The sequence below is a fragment of the Oryzias latipes genome, chromosome 13 (assembly GCF_002234675.1).
Source record: "Oryzias latipes chromosome 13, ASM223467v1".
In the NCBI taxonomy this organism is placed as follows: domain Eukaryota; kingdom Metazoa; phylum Chordata; class Actinopteri; order Beloniformes; family Adrianichthyidae; genus Oryzias; species Oryzias latipes.
In genome coordinates, this window is record NC_019871.2 from 22,937,536 (window position 1) to 22,953,566 (window position 16,031).

General features: G+C 39.1%; 2 protein-coding genes across 3 annotated transcripts in view; one reads left to right on the forward strand and one right to left on the reverse strand.

Annotated features, from left to right (window-relative positions):
* Window positions 1-4,620, forward strand: part of sphkap (SPHK1 interactor, AKAP domain containing) — a 36,731-nt gene extending 32,111 nt beyond the window's left edge. Inside the window, exons 8-12 of one of the 2 annotated variants that reach the window (XM_020708402.2) lie at window positions 1,452-1,613; window positions 2,417-2,500; window positions 2,903-2,952; window positions 3,344-3,528; window positions 3,657-4,620. In XM_020708402.2, coding sequence (XP_020564061.1) covers window positions 1,452-1,613; window positions 2,417-2,500; window positions 2,903-2,952; window positions 3,344-3,528; window positions 3,657-3,812 — 637 coding nt within the window. In that variant the 3' untranslated portion in view covers window positions 3,813-4,620. The remainder of the gene's footprint in view (window positions 1-1,451; window positions 1,614-2,416; window positions 2,501-2,902; window positions 2,953-3,343; window positions 3,529-3,656) is intronic. The other variant, XM_020708403.2, reaches the window with a different exon arrangement.
* Window positions 4,621-5,401: 781 nt separating this feature from the next.
* Window positions 5,402-15,646, reverse strand: daw1 (dynein assembly factor with WD repeats 1). The gene is made up of 13 exons (XM_023962001.1): window positions 15,554-15,646; window positions 15,219-15,291; window positions 14,725-14,863; window positions 14,164-14,222; window positions 13,611-13,733; window positions 13,414-13,513; window positions 13,055-13,162; window positions 12,169-12,275; window positions 10,643-10,745; window positions 9,861-9,975; window positions 8,654-8,730; window positions 5,729-5,891; window positions 5,402-5,561 (listed from the first exon to the last, which is right to left on the reverse strand). Exons 1-13 carry the CDS (start codon window positions 15,591-15,593, stop codon window positions 5,512-5,514), a joined length of 1,257 nt encoding a protein of 418 aa, XP_023817769.1. The 5' UTR covers window positions 15,594-15,646; the 3' UTR covers window positions 5,402-5,511.
* Window positions 15,647-16,031: the final 385 nt, after the last annotated feature.

The window sequence follows — 16,031 nt, forward strand, 5'->3', positions numbered from 1 at the left end:
GAATGCTCATGGGAAATCATGGAATTATTGCAGTGAACGCTTATACAACATGTAAGCTTAAGTAAAGGTTAAGAAGGAAAGACACAGGCTTGTATAGAATATTCTATACGTCACAGAAATCCCCAGATTCTGCACACTGTGCAAGGGGCCTGTCAGTGCTGTACATGAGATAACTGTCTGTTCCTTGCACGCTCCTTGTATGCAGCCTGACTGTTAGAAATTAGAAAATAAGAGGCTCAGAATGTAATTTGTGTGGGCGTCCTACAGGCACTTGCATATCAAGTGTACACACCTTGTGTGCGACATTTGGTTGCAGTCAGTAAACCTACTAACAACTAAAGTGTGGTGTAAGAGCACTGTACAACAGCATCACCTATACGTCAGAAGTCCGTGAAACTTCCACTAGCTATACGAAAACTTTACGATACATTTACCACACGTTCCATTTTCAACGACATCAGCTTAGGTGACACACTCCTCTCTATGACCCTCACAAGGCCGGACACCCGAAAACCCCAGCCCCCATTCGAGTCAACTCCCATAGGGTGCATGTGATTCTCAGTAACGGATCTGAGGGATCTGCTTTGTGCAGAGAGGGCTTGTAGATGCTTCCCAATTGCCTTCTCTTAATCATACTGACTCAGTACACTAGAAGATAAAGAAAGGAGTTTAAAAACTATTGGACTAAAACAACAAAAGATACATAATTAATACCTTTCAACGCATAATTTATGTTCAAATGACCTCACAGGGACAGTCAGGCAAAGTGGTAATAATCGCTCCAGCTTGAAAAGCAAAAAAAGGCTCCAGAAGATGTTCAATCCATAATGCTCTTGTAAAAACGTACAAACCTAAATATGGTCTTGTGTTTTTGATCTGTGCGAAACACTTAATGAAAGGTAAAGGCTCCCAAACCACTGGGTAGACACGAGAGGCAGGCTTCTTTTCACTTGACAATGCATGTAATCCAGAAACAAGTGGTGTGAAACTGTCGGTCCTTTGGGTAAAAGTGGAACTCAATCACTCGCCTATGCAATTAAACCTGATTTCCCAAAAGGACTTTTGAGGATGGCTGCCTTCAAACATCTAATTATGACTTAATTTAATAAGTTTTCAAAAAAATAAATAAATGACGAAGCAACACGCAGTACCCGTGAGAATAGCAGATTGCTGATGCATTCACAATAAATCAATTAACTTTGTCTTAAGCTTTTTTCATTTTTAATTATTTAGATTTGAAAAGATTTGCAAAACATGACTGTACATTGCACAAATTGGGCTAAATTGTCTAAATGCTACTTTATTTTTAGTATTTAGTATATTAGTATTTAGTATTGGAATTTTTCAAAAGTGCAACATGTGTTGCACAAACCAGCAGAAATCAGAACAGGAACCTTGCAGCAGACATTGTGCATTGCCAGTCACTCCCACCACCGATTTGCTCTTCCCAGCAGTGAGAGGGACAGGCCAGCTGTGGCGGTGGCTGCAGCAGTGAAGAGGGACAAGCGTTCAATGAGTGCTAGCAGTGAGGAGAGCATGGGGAGCTGGTCTCATATGACCCCCGAAGATGACCCCCACGAGGAAACCAGTAGTTTTATCCAGCTGAGTGAGGGGTCAGTAACCATTGCTCCCTGCTCCAAATGCTGCCGGCTCCCACCCTCACCCCACGCTCATTGGCCCATCGCTACTGACACTTCTGAGCTAATTTACACCCCGCTGCTCCAACACCTCCACTCGCTAAAGTGGTGCGTGTCATTGGATTCACTCCACATAGCCATGCTGTGCTCTCCTTGTACTCCAGACTCCCTCAAGTAGTTTGCTTCCGTGTCAGGGCTGTGCTGCTGCATAATTAGAGTCCAGATCATTTGCTGCATCATTCTCCTGCTTCATGAGATCCATATGTGAGGATGGGAAAAAAATATATAAAACAGCCTTTAATTTCTTCAAATTAGTACAGTGATGACCCAAATAATTGCAGTTTGTATCTTTATCAGTGGTTTGGATGTATTTTTAAAATTAGTTTTTGGAAAGAAAGAATGAGGAAATTTCATGGTTTTGTGTGTTCAGCATTGCAAAATTATCTGGTTGTTTATTGCTCCACCATAACACCTGCTGCTCCCTTCACGCTCCTCATCTACCTGCTTAATCTGCCCCCCCCCCCATCCCTTTAATTCATATTATGACAACACGACATGGCTACTGGCCTTGTCTGCTCACTCTACCCACCCAAACTAAAGCTCTCCAGCCTGGTGTAAACCAAAAAAATGATTAAATCAGCACCCCTCCCTGCTCTCCTGCAGCTGCTTATTCACCAGCCAATAAACAACATCCCGCTCATCATTATTTCCTGGTTGTTATTGTCTTTAAATGTCAGTACCTACGTGTCGTCACCACCAGTTTTGTGTTATGATGGCAGGAACGGGACCAGCAGCACCTCCAGCCTCGGTGGGACTGATCTGGAAGCTTTCACTGATGTGCCAACCCAGAGCACAGTCATCAGGTACGCACGAGTCCTCAAGCTTTCATCCTGTTGTTCTGCAGACATCTCCATCTTGGCCTGTTCTCCTGTTTGTGAATCAGGAGCAGACCAAAAAATGAAGTTTGAAAAAGAGCATACTTGTGACATAGAAATATGTTTGGCGAGCGTTTACTCCCTGGTGTACGGGGAGGGGAAGGGTTGGTGGGGTTGTTCAGTGCCAGCGGTCCCATCCACAACTGAGATGAATTTCTAATGAACTGCTGCTGCTCTGTTGAAACTATGTCTTAGAGAACCACACAGGTTCCTTGAAGCACTTTTAAAATAGATCAAGATGATCGGAGTGGAACTTTGCAATAGCAGTATTTCTACTTTGCGCATTTTGATTTCTTTGCTCATTGTCTCATTGTTTTTCTGCTTACACAGTGAGGTAACAGAGAGAGCCCACCCACCTGGATCCAAGGAGAAGGTTTTTGGTAAGATTTGTTTGTCTTTTTGGCCTCATCCACGTAATCAAATACCTACAGGGCTGGAAAAAGTGATGTTCAATACTGCATTTTTAATAATGTGTCCTTTATTAAAATCAATAAGTGAGCAAACAAACATCTGCAGCGGAGATAATAACATATTTAACCATAAGGGCAAAAATGAGTCATTCAGTTTATTTTAATCTTTGCACAAAACAAAGCCCTGAAAAAACAGATATGATTAATCTGTTAGACTTTGTTATTCTCCCTTTAAATGCATCTTTTCAATTAACAATAACATCTTTGTTTATTGACCTCTGCATCACTATAAAGCAGAAGAGGCATATGGTTGTGTCATTATGGCGTGCTACGCTGTGAAGCGTTATATTTATTATTTCAGAGATCAGTTCAGCAAGTGCCGCCAGCATCAGCAGCAACCTCCGGGAGCTTTTATTGGTCAACTGTGACCTTGAGCAGGAGAGTGTGGACTCAGAACTCAGAATGACCCTGCAGTGGATCGCTGCCTCTGAGTTGGGCCTCTCTGTTGTCTACTTCAGGAAGTCCCAGGAGGTCAATTTCTCAAAGGTGTGCTCAGTTCAGTAGTTTCACATTAACTAAATTGTTTCTTATCGTGATAATAAAAAAGCCTTTACTGTCATTTGTGTAAACGAATGTGTTTAAATCATTGAGAGATTCTTTTTTTTATCTTATAGTTCCAGAGGTTGGTCCACTTGATGTCTCAGAAGGCGTGGCAAATTGCAGATTTGTTTGGCGCTGTTGTTCAGTTCTGTAACTTGCACAGTAACAAGGAGGAGGCGGAGCAATCTGTCCACGCAAGCCTGTTTGACTGGCTCCTGGAGACCCTTTAGAGCCATTCAACCTCTTTTGATTGCAAAGAAAGCCACACGTGCTGATGTACTCCCATATTTCTTACAAGCTCTTTGCTGTTTGTCTCATGTATCGTCATTACACTGTGTGTCTCCAAGCTGAAAGCACAACATAGTCATATGACTTGAGAAATTCATACATATCACATGGGTTGGGGAAGTCAGAGCTCTTTGTGGAGCTCAGACTGGATGGATCTCTGGTCAGAGAAAGCATGTTTGAATGTATTTGCTTGTCATTCCAGATCAGAAAAAATGGTCACAGTTAGCTTTTCAAACAAGAGCCATTGAGGTTAAAAAAAGTAAAGTAAAGAATCTGTTCCACAATGTTAAGTATTAACAGCTGTCTGATAGCTGTAGCTCAGAAGAGAGCTCCAAAAATGTCTGATCACTTTGTTCTTTCCATTAAAAAATGTGTCCATATCTTTGTGTTCACTGACCATTATACCACCTCTTCCGTGGCTTAACATTGAAATATGTGTGTGACTCTTGTTTATTAAGAATAAATTATTTTGCATAGCTGTACTGTAAATAGTGTAGATTTGGAACTGCTGCACCTTGAAATAGTGAACTGCTCTCTTTAGCTTTTATTATGTCCAAAAACAGAGTAAGGTTTGTAACGTTGAATTTGTAAGTGGATTTGTTCTGTCTATTTCTCTACTTAGTGGTAATCTAGTGTTTCATCTGCATTGGTGGGGAAAAAAGCACACAATTCAACTGTAAACTGTGTCACAGTAGAACTGAATGTATTTATCTTTTGACATCAATAAATTTATGTGATGTGAAGCTCAAACTTCCTGGTTCTTGCCTGGTTCCTGCATGGCGTCCGTCGCTGTCAGTCGTCAATACTCCTGCAGCCAGCATCTCACTGCAGCTCGTCTTCTTTCACAAAATTATGACTGACACCGAACAGCTCGTTCAAATGAACTGAACAGCACTGTGAACATTTCACAAAGAGGTGCACAAGGGAAAAACTTCCATGGCAGAAGGTACAGGGTGGGGCGGCCCAATCGACCACCCTGGCTGTTTTCCAGCTCTCCCCGCTTTTATTGCTGCTGTTCGGTCAATCAGAATAAGGGGACACCTGAGTCAGGTAATCAGCAGAAACCAGTAAAGAGAGAACTGGAAAACAAGCAGGGTGGTGGATTTCCAAAAAGATTCAGGGGGTTCCGAAGATGGATGGATAGGGTGATGGATGGATGACATGATTGACTAGCTGTTATTTAACCCTTGTGCTATCTTAGATGACCCCACCCTTACATTGACGTGTTCTCCCTACCATGACAAAGGTGGATAAAGGCGGAAAGATTTCATGTAATCCATGGACACCAGTGAAGATCAAAAATTATTGAAGAAAAAAGGTTCAGAGCACTGTCTAGTGGGTCTAGATGACCCAACTCCCAATGGTAAAGGGCCTAGGATAGCACAAGGGTTAATCCTCAAATTTTCTAGAGTAATTCTGTTTTTTTTTTTCGTGATGCGGCTTTCTGGATCATGGAAAACAGATTGCTGTCTCACAAACCACCACATGAGCAGATCGGACTTTTGAAGAAGAAGCAATACAAGATGGAAAATGAGGTGAAAGAATTTTTCTTTTATTGTTGTGAATTTTACAAAAATTCCAAAGAGAAAACAAAATGATAACACACGGCAACAATAAACAGACTGCTGTGTTCACGTATGTTTAAGGCTCATCCTTACATCTCCAAATCTGGCATGTGTTATCCGCGCTGCCTGGAGGAGAGCACAAAAATAGATAGTTGCAGATGACACAGCTGCATGCTTTTCATCCAACATGTGCAATTAACAACTAGTGACAGCAGGAGAGGAGGATTTTATCCATGTCCACAGGATTTTTCAGGTGAATGTGTGGCTGTCAAATGTGGCGTCTCCATGGATACCTGTAATGATGGTGTCACCCTCGTAGTTGAAGGCACAGGAGAAGATTTCAAGAGTGTGACCCGTCAGGATTTGCAGACAGCCCCCCGTCTGAACGTCCCACAGACGAGCCGTCTTGTCTGAGCTGGCAGTCAGGATTGTGTTACCCTGGGGGCTGAAGCAGATCTACCACAAGAGGCAGGAGAGATGGTCTAATTCACAACTTGTGTCGTCTAAATCTTTTAACCCCTGTGCTATCCTCTGACCCCACCCTTACATTGACGTGTTCTCCCTACCATGACAAAGGTGGATAAAGGTAGAGAGGATTTCATGTAATCCATGGACACCAGTGAAGATCTCAAATTATTGAAGAAAAAAGGTTCAGAGCACTGACTAGTGGGTCTACATGACCCAACTCCAAATGTTAAAGTGCCTATAGGATAGCACAAGGGTTAAGACTTCTGAAAAATTAGAGAACAAGTCAAACATTGAGCCTGAGTACATTTGGAAACATCTCAATGATTTCACAGCACAAATACAAAGAAATAAGAAAGAATTAAAAAATGCTGAAGTTAATTCTGTCCTGCAGCACGGACAAGATTATTTTAGCATATCTTTCTTACTGCGCATTTAAGCAAAACTTTGCCCCTGCCACATAAGCAAAAACTCAATTAAATTTGCACAAACTTAGTACCCTATGAAAATTACTTTCTGGGCATAGTCACACACACTCCCACCCCCACCCCCCAAATGAAAACATCACAAGGGGACAAATCATCAAATAAATAAATGGAGCCAAAATGTCTTATGGGACAAAAAACTAAAATAAAAAATCCCTAACAATGCTAAATCACACGTGTTAGGGGATATCCAAAGGAAGTTATTAAATTCTTATGAGATGGTCACTGGATCTGCAGCATGGCTGCCATGTTGTGGCAAGTGGGAAATTTGCAGATTTTCATATTTTTCTACAATATAGGAAAAGAAAACTTTCTTAACTAATCTCCACAAAATTTAACACACACGCCACAAGGTTAAGTCTACAACTCTAACTGAACTTTTATTGGCCTTTGACCTTGGGAAGAGGCCACCATCTTGAATTCAATTTTCAAAAAATCCCCTTTAGTACCTTCAATGAATTTACAGTAAACTTCTGATATTTTGATATATCGTCTCCTAACTCCTCGAGCATAATTGTTAAGCTACTTGGGAACAAAAGTTTGAATTGGAAGTTGTAGATTATAATTGACGTTAGGATAGTAAGCTACAAAAAAGGGCATTTTCCTATTGCTCGCATATTCTTTATCAGGATATTGTTAAAACTTGCTGAACAAAACAATATAATAGACAATAAGAAGATATTAGGAATGTGTGTATAGTTAACAAATAACCTGTGTTGTCAAGAAAATCCAAAAGTTCACTTTTGCTGATTCTTCTAAATATAACATAGACCTGTTCGTCACCCTCCAGCGACCAAAAATGTAAAATGGTTGCTATGGAGATAGAACCAACAGAAAAGTCGGCATTTAAAAAAAAGTGTTGGTTTTTTTCATGAATTTGTCAAGCTTTTGAATTTGACAAGCAGCTCTGATCAGGGTGGTATAGAAAGAGTGTAGCCGCCGCTCAGCCAATGCGGGTAGGTCAGTTAGCAAAGGGGAAGGTAGCGCCCACAGGCCATATAACGCCGCTCGCAGTTTTGATTTAATTACAGTTCAGGTTACAACTTTCTAAATGGTTTTATATTTTAAACATGTGTTATAAGAAGAAATGATTGAATGATGTTGGCTCCAGACAGTCAAGGCAGTTAAGCGTGCTGGTAATAAAACTATAAACGGAGCTCGTAGGAGCCATCACAGACAGGAAATGGAAAGTGACTTCAGAAAAACCTGGCAAAGGCAGCCAACTGTAGAAGAATATAAAAATGTCAAACAGTAAAGAGAAGAAAAAGAAAGGTAGACCTGGAAGAAAAAAATGCAGTTTCAATAAGGAATTCATAAAACATGCAGTTCTTTTTCACAATTTAAAAAGAAAATATTAAAAACTCTTCAAATATTAAAAAAATGTCATTATTTCTTAAAGGAATGATCAAATAAAAATTTTTAAGGGATTAAACAATAGTTGATGGTGCTCATGACTTATGAAACATGTAGGAAAACCCAAAGTGAGAGAAAAACTGAAAAGAAATCGAGAATCTGTGTCAGGATATGTGCAGAGAAAGGAGAGGAGTGCTGTTAAGAAGAGATTAGTGTCATAATCCTCTGGAATCATTTTCCATCCAGCTTTTTTTTCTGTATGTATTTACTGGCTGTGTGTGTTTCATAAAAGACATGCAAAAAAAACTCCCTCCAAGCCAAATCTGAGCTAACGGTCTTCATCAGCAGAAATAAAACTTTCCCTAAAGAAAAGGGTCAACACGGGGACATGAAGGAGCACCATTTACGCCAAAGAATGCGTCAGTTTGATCTAAATCATGCAACACTGATGGAGCAGAGTGTTTGGAGTTAAATGTCATGGCATGGTGTGACATTTGTGTACTTTAATCACAAGGTCAAAGGGATGGTACATTTTTCAGCCAATCTGATCAGCGTCGTTGCTTTATCCCATGTCAGTGGAGAAAACAGAGAATTTTCTATTTATAGTGTTGGCAGGAAAGCTGTTAGGGAAGAGTTACACCAAATGCACCAGCTTATTTAAAGCGGATGCTTCTCTTTCATTTTCTGGCTGCCGCTTTTCTTTTGTTTGTGATAAATATCAAGAATTATTAACACAGAAAGCTTCGGTTTATAGTACTGAAATAGTGGAAAACCGGTCTGTTTTAATGCTACTCAACACCTTTAACTACTGATTCTACAACTACCTAAATTTAAAAGTAAATTATTTTAAAGTTTACAAAAGTTTAAAAAAAATGTTGACAATAAAAGAAATTATTATTAGACTTGACAGCATACCTTTGATATCTCTCCTTCATGGCCCTCCAGTCTTGCCATACATTCATATGTGGCTGCGTTGAACACACTTGCTGTTCCTTGGAGAGATGATGGAGATGTAGCTTTTTAAGCTTTCATATGTAAATCAATTATAATATAAACATTTATTGCAGATGTCTACTGGACATTGTGTATGGAAAAAAATCAAATGATGACAAAACCCAGTCAAGATAGCCTTAGCAAAAAGTAACCTTTTTAATTGTACTACAAGTATGCTTAACTAAAAGTAAGGCAGTATACTTGAAGTTTACTTTCTATATACTATCTATAAATTGTAAATTTAAAATGTTCCAATTTAGTCAGAAGAAGTATTCAGTACATTTCCTACTCCACATGGTCTACAATATACTTGCCTATCCCTATACTTAAACTGAAGTACACTTAAAGAATAACTCCAATAAAAAGGATGTTATGCATGTTTTTTAAATGTTTTGTGACATTTTTCTCATGGTGGAGGACCATGAGAAAAAAGCAAATTAAGATCAAAACTCTTTCTGAGTATTTCTTTATTTAAATCATGGTGAATCAGGAGCAGATGAGAAAATGCTGTTGGAAAAAGCTTGCAGTTTTCACGTACAAACTACAAGCTCTCTGCTCCTCTCCATTCTGATGCATTCACTTGTAGACAACTAGATTCACGTACGTCTTAGTTTTCCTTGTCCGAGCTGTCATCAGGCCATAAAACTGTACGGCTGGATAGCTATAATATTGCTGGCTGTTGTTGTTGTTACACTGCTACTGTTAGCCTAGGGTAATGAGGGGTTGTAAGCTAGTGGGAGAGCATGTAAACAACGGGCTGATGGGAAATGAGCACCTGCTTACTCACCGCTCACAACTTAGGGTCAAATTTTCTAATGACACAAGTTTTTTTATTTAGACTAAAAACGGCATAGTCATAATTACAAGACCACTGGTAACGTTTTCACAATAGACCAAAATATGATTGGAGTGGGACTTTATTAAAGTGAAACTTTAAATGTATTACTTGTTGCTAAGGGTAGATATCAACTTTGTAGAAAGATAAACAAGCAACACTAATAAAATCTTTGATTTAAGTCTGTGGACAGGTGGCATGGCTCAATTGGAGAAGGTCATGGGTATAGTTGTTGCGTAAATAGGGACAAAAAGAGTTTTGTAAAACTCGAGGAGTATTGTTACACAGCCTTACCGTCAGCAGACGCGATGGCAACAAGCTGACCGGTTGAATCAAAGCACACATCCAACACCTCCTCTGTGTGTGCAGCCAGTGTGGCCACACACCTCCCACTGACTGCCTCCCACAACTGCAAACACATTTACATGTTATTTTGGTCTAAATACTGTGTTTCGTGTGATTCTACAAGTTTTTTTTTATTTATTTAAAGCAAACCAAAAAAGTGGCAAAGATCTAAAAACTAAAATCCATTACTGCACATTTTTTCTCTCATGACTTAGGATTAAAATAAAAATCAAAAAGCAGAAATATACAAGAAGTTCATTTTTGTTCTTTTTTGGGGGCATATTGCAGTTTTTTCAAGCATGAAGATATTTTCCAAAGGAATAAAAGCCAAACAACAGTGTGTGATGTGAATGTTGTCACTCACAACATGCATGGAGCTAACAAGAAAACTGTTGGAAAGGGTGACTTTATTTTAGCCGTCTTGCCTTGAGAGATGCAATCATGAGGATAATTCCTACTTGTGAGTGTGAGTCACTTTGGCGTAATTAATGAATTGAAATTTCATTTGGTCTCCATGAAAAGATGGAGACCTTCGCCATAGGAGGTGCAGGGAGATTGACAGGCGAAAATGGAGCAGAGCCAATTTGTATGACAAGGGCCATCCCTCCTTAAAAGCTCATTTATGGCATCAGTTCAGAATTTTAAATGAATCACTTTAGCTGCTTCCTAAAGATAAGAAGTAATAATGGAGGATGCAAAAAAAAAACAGGTTTAAAAGTATGCAGGCTCACCTTACATGTGTTGTCCAGGGAACCCGAGACAATAAGTGAGCAATCCCAGTTAAACTGAGCATTGCTTATTTCTCCTGCGTGACCTGCCAGCATGTGAACAAGTCTGGAACAAAAACAGGAAGAATACCAATAAACAGACTTGATGATGACTGAAGCTAAGAGTACTGCCCTGTGGTCATGTTTAATGTTGCAGAAATATTGGTCTGAATTACTCAGCGAAATAAAGAAGAGATTGGGACTAAACAAGGCGAGACAGTTGAAAGTCACTACAGAGGTTCGATCTATGAATCTAAAAATCTCCAACCAACTTGAGTTTAATGATGGACACAGACCTAAATTTGGATGATGTAGACCCAATCGGATGATCTTTTGGTCTATTGCAAAAGCAAGCTCAGTGGTCTTTTAGTCATAATTATGACTGTGTCCAAATTCGAGGGCTGCGTTCTTACCGGGCTGCATTTGTAGGCTGCTTACGTCAAAGCCCCGCGACAAGTGCTGTCTAAAGTCAATGACTCCTTCGTATGCCCCAAGATGCATTGCGGCTGAACCCTGAGATTTTCTGACAACAATGGCAGGAGGAGGAAATAATTACGCGTATTTATAATTACACCTCCAAGATTAAAAGTTGGATCAAATAAGCTAGGAAAATTTTGAGCTCCATGCCTGGTTCACTACGCTCTGTTCGGGACTCACGGTTGCTAAGGTTAGACTCGTCCAAATTCACCACCGTTCACCTTTGGCCTAACCGCTCGACCCTGCCAACGTTGCACAGGAAGGCCGCGGCCATTGAAGGATGCAGCGCTCGAATCTGGACACACCCTGTGCCAGTTTTGAGCCAAAATTAAAAAAGGACATTTTCCAGGACATAATTTCTGCAGAGCGGCAGTAGATGATTAAAAATTCACCTCCAAGTTGTCTGTTACTGTTGGTGCAGAGAAACATCCCCCCCCCCCCCCCCCCCGTTCCCATCGTCCATAACTAAGCTATCTGTTAACACTTGCTCCCAATAGCTTACAGCCCCTCACACCCTACGCAAATATTGCAGGTGGAATAAAAATGGCGAGCAATATTGGAGCTATCCAGGCTTACAGTTTTGAGCCAGATACCAGCCAGACAAGGAAAATGAAGACGTACATGCATCTATTCGTCTATAAGTGGATGAATCAGAATAGAGCAGAGCACCCAGCGTGTTTTTTAAGTCACAAATAAGCTCTTCGTTAAACTACTTTTTTTTGGCTGCTCTTGATGCTCAACACTTTGCATAAAAATATTAAGAAAGGCAATTTTAATCTTCATTTGCTTTCTGTATGTCCTACATCATAAGAAAAATACCACAAGAATGTGTTAAAAACACATTTTTGTCAGAGTCTAGGTCTTTAAAGGGATTCTCACAATTGTGCTTATCAGGTCATGTTTTTCTACATGTTCATTTGTTTTTTTACTGTTTTGTCGGCTGGTGTTTCAAAAAATCCAATAATAAAAAAAAAGGAATAGTAATAGTTATGATAAAAGTTGCAACGCCTCACCTTTCAGTGGCAACATCCCAAACAGCAAGTGTTTGGTCAGAGGAGCCCGTGACCAGCTGACTGCCAACAGAGTTAAAGCACAAGGAGAGGATTTCTGCAGAGTGACCCTGAAGGGAAAGAAAAATAAAACATCACTGTCATGTCTCCCTTTTTTACTTTAATCCCTTCCTAAAGATGCTTTAAAACAAACATTTGAAGGAATTTGTATGGAGCTCTAATAAAATGTCTTTTTTACACTAAACGACTGAAATTTATTACTATAAATCAATGGGGATTGACCCCTAATGCTTTTCTGCATCCAGCTGCAGACACACCACTACAGCTCATATTAGACATCAGGTAAACCAATTAGAGTCAGACCCTGAGTTTGCAGCATGGTTTGAACACATTGACAACAAATCCAGGGGGCGTCCTAAGGGCCCACTTGAGAGAAAAAAGAAGAGAAGATTGTATTGCTTGGGGCAAATCTGGGTCTGTTCCTTAAGAGAGACAGGTTTGGTCCAGCACCCTGATGGTAAACAAATTCTCTAAATTTTTTAATTTGATCCTTAATTAGATATTCTATAAGTACTTTTTTTTTTGTGGAGCTGAATCTTCTCCTGAACTAAAGACTGAGGTGCAACAGAACCTTAGAGATACATTTACATTCACATTGTTTGATTTTATCAAAGGCTCTGGGTTTTGCTGCGTCACGTCAGACACTTTGTGGTTCCACTGACATCAAAGCAGACTTCCGTTTCCCCAGAGGGGACCTATAACACGTGTGACTCCTTTTCAGGTTAGAAGTTTTGACCTCCTGTGTTGGCTGAAGAATTCTCTACTGTTAAAAATGGAATAGTTCAACACTAAGAAAACTGGGGGAAATGAGCGCAGAGGAGTCACTTGCCTTTAAAGTGGCCACCTCCTTGCCCCTCTTCACGTCCCACAGCTTGGCAGAGGCGTCCGTGCTACCTGTGGCCACCAGTGTACTCTGGGGGTTGAATGCAAGGCACCTCTGGACAATGCAAAACACTTTTTTACTATTTTTTTCCTGAATTTTTATTTTCTAGAGGCAGCATGGCTCTAATAGATGTTGCTGTCCTCTTAAATGTGACTTTTTTAACATTTATGTTCAGTTTAACATATTCTTCATTTCCATGCAAAACATAGAAGAGCATTTATTCAACATGACTTCTAGGGTTCAGCAAATGAAGCACAAACATAAAAGAAGATCAAGACTACAGGATAAATCTGAGTTATACATACAATTTCAGCCAAGTGTCCACGTAATGTATGCAAACAGCTGCCAGTTTGTGCACACCACAGTTTGCAGGTCCTATCGAAAGAGCCGGTGGCAATCTTGTCTCTGAGTTAAAGACAGCAGCAAAAAGGAATTTTTTACTTTGAAAGTCAAATATGATCATTTTCATATTCAACTGAAGATCAGGTGAAACAGCTCACACCCATAGGGGATGTTGAATGCAACTGCAGCTACAATGTTGGTGTGACCCTCTAAGGAAAGCAGCTGTTGTCCAGATGTTGTGTCCCAGACTCTGCACCTGCGGTCGTAACTCCCAGTGATGAACCTTAAAAGTGAAAGAGACGAGGAAAGAACAACGTCACAATAACTTTCCTTAAACCCCAAAGCGCTGGATTGTAACGCCAGATAAATATCTGGATATCCAGGACCCCGGTCAGGTATAATAATAGTAAACTTTACATCAATGTCACATATGTCTGAAATCATTTTTGTTTAGAAGATCAGATTTCCGTTTTGTCAAAAGGTTTTCATGAAGGACTTCTTTTAATTTTTAAAAGCCCTTAATAGACAGTTTTTTCACATTTATATTGTAAGAAAATTAAATTGCTATGTCAGTTTTTCAAAAATGTTCATTCTTGTTCAACCAAAGATTAAGGGGATCTAGAGCTGGGCAAAACTTTCTGATTGTGTCAGGACAAGGTTAAAGTCTGCACTTCTTTGGGGGGTTTGAACATCAACTGTCCCCCCAAACTTACCTGGAACCAGATTTATTAAAGGCAACATTTGTCAGTGGCAGTAAGTGAACGTGGACCTCCTGAAAGAAAAAGAATAAACAATGAAAGTAGCTTCAAGTTAATGTATTCATAGAAAAAAATTGACCCATGTGATTTCCATGAGCATAACTAGGATTGCTACACATATTAGCTCAAAAAAGAGCTTCCTTTTTGTCCACAATATTCTTTCATCCACCCAAAATGGGAAAACCATCACCAAATAGAAGCAATAGATAATGCCTACTTTAGAAACCTGGAAAATATTTTTTACAAAATTTTAAAGGGGAAAGCAGGAAGCATCATCTGTTACCTAATGATTTATTTTTTTATTTTGCTTTTTGCATGCGTCGTTGTTCTCTATTTTTTTAGGTTTGGAGCCCAAATCTCTGCTGTCCTCTAGTGGCCGTTTGTATCACCAAAACCTCAGGTAATATTTGGGTCATATTAGACCCACGTATATATATATCTATATAGATATATATCTATATAGATATATATATATATAAAATTCCAGCAGTGTGTGATTGTGACTGAGAGTCAGACCTGCTGGAGAAAGAAGCTGCGGTTGTGGGCCTGTTTCTGCTGAAGTCGATGGATCAGTTCTTTGACCTGTTCAACCCGGCTCTGTGTGATCAATGGTTCTGACTGCTGGATTTCAACCACCAGCTCATCTGGATCTGTGCTGGAGGGCATAGAAATACAACAGAAGATTATAACCAATTTTTGGGTAAAGATATGTAGATCTAGGCCTGTGTAATACAGCACCAATTACAGCACCAAAGATAGTCAGTTTATTGCACTACAAATTTCCCGAGTAATACAGTGTTATAGTACATAACATATAAAGTAACATAAGATAAAGTTGTTGTTTTTATTACATGAGTGATAAATTAAATATTGTTGAATAAACCGGATTTTTAGCACCAAAGATGAATAAATAAAACTATAATAATAATTTAAATTTAAAATAAATAAATCACACAAGTTTACACATTTTTTATAGTTTATTCGTATATCCCAGTCTGTCATTTACGTACTCTGAAGTCAAATCTAAAAGATCGATAGATTTAGTCTTTATATAACCTCCTTGCTTGTATTCCAGGATTATACCTAAAATACAAAATACAGAAATACAGTTAATAAAGTTTAATCCACAAACATTACTATTCATTTATTTTTAAATGTACAAATAGACAGAAATTCAGATGTCAGTTAGAAATCTGTAGTTTTCCTAAGGTAAAACAAAAATGTTCTGTTTTTGTTTTTTTAAAATAAAATTGCTGAACAGGTCAAACTGAATTTTGAATCTCCCATATTCAGTTTTACAGACGTAACGTTAAAATTTACGAAAAATAATAAAAAGCGCTGTTACCTGGTGGAAAATATCGAATAAAAAAGCGCAGCAATTTCATGTTAGGAGCATGCGCACACACGGACACGGACCACAACAAACCGTTGTCCTGACGACAAGGTTCTTCTTGTGCGCATGCGTAGCGCTAATTTGATTCATGCTAGATGCTAGCCCTGGAATGCATTCCTTTTATTGCGACCAAACGAATGTTTTTGATTTTATTTATACATTTTTTGAATTCTTCGAATATATATTTTTCCATACCGTTTTTGTCTGTTCACATCTTCAGCTTACTTCAATTTAAGCCTTTATAAATATTACAATGTTTAATTTCTTTAGAGCTATATTGATCCAACTTCCATCTGCAAAACATCAGCATACTTTCAATAAAAAATATTGCAACTATCATTTTAACTTTAAATCGCTGTGTGTTGTGGGATTAAAACTGTTTTATATTTTCAAAAAATATATATACATTTAAACTTCCTGGCTCGTTTTA

What these genes read in the sequence shown, in the direction of transcription:
- daw1 (XM_023962001.1), bottom strand. Translation starts at nt 15,593, where the DNA reads ATGAAATTGCTGCGCTTTTTTATTCGATATTTTCCACCAG. An exon ending in ATGAAGGAGAGATATCAAAG is followed by an intron (nt 5,892 to 8,653) that starts GTATGCTGTCAA and finishes CTCTTGTGGTAG; the next exon opens with ATCTGCTTCAGCCCCCAGGG. An exon ending in GGGTGACACCATCATTACAG is followed by an intron (nt 5,562 to 5,728) that starts GTATCCATGGAG and finishes GCTCTCCTCCAG; the next exon opens with GCAGCGCGGATAACACATGC.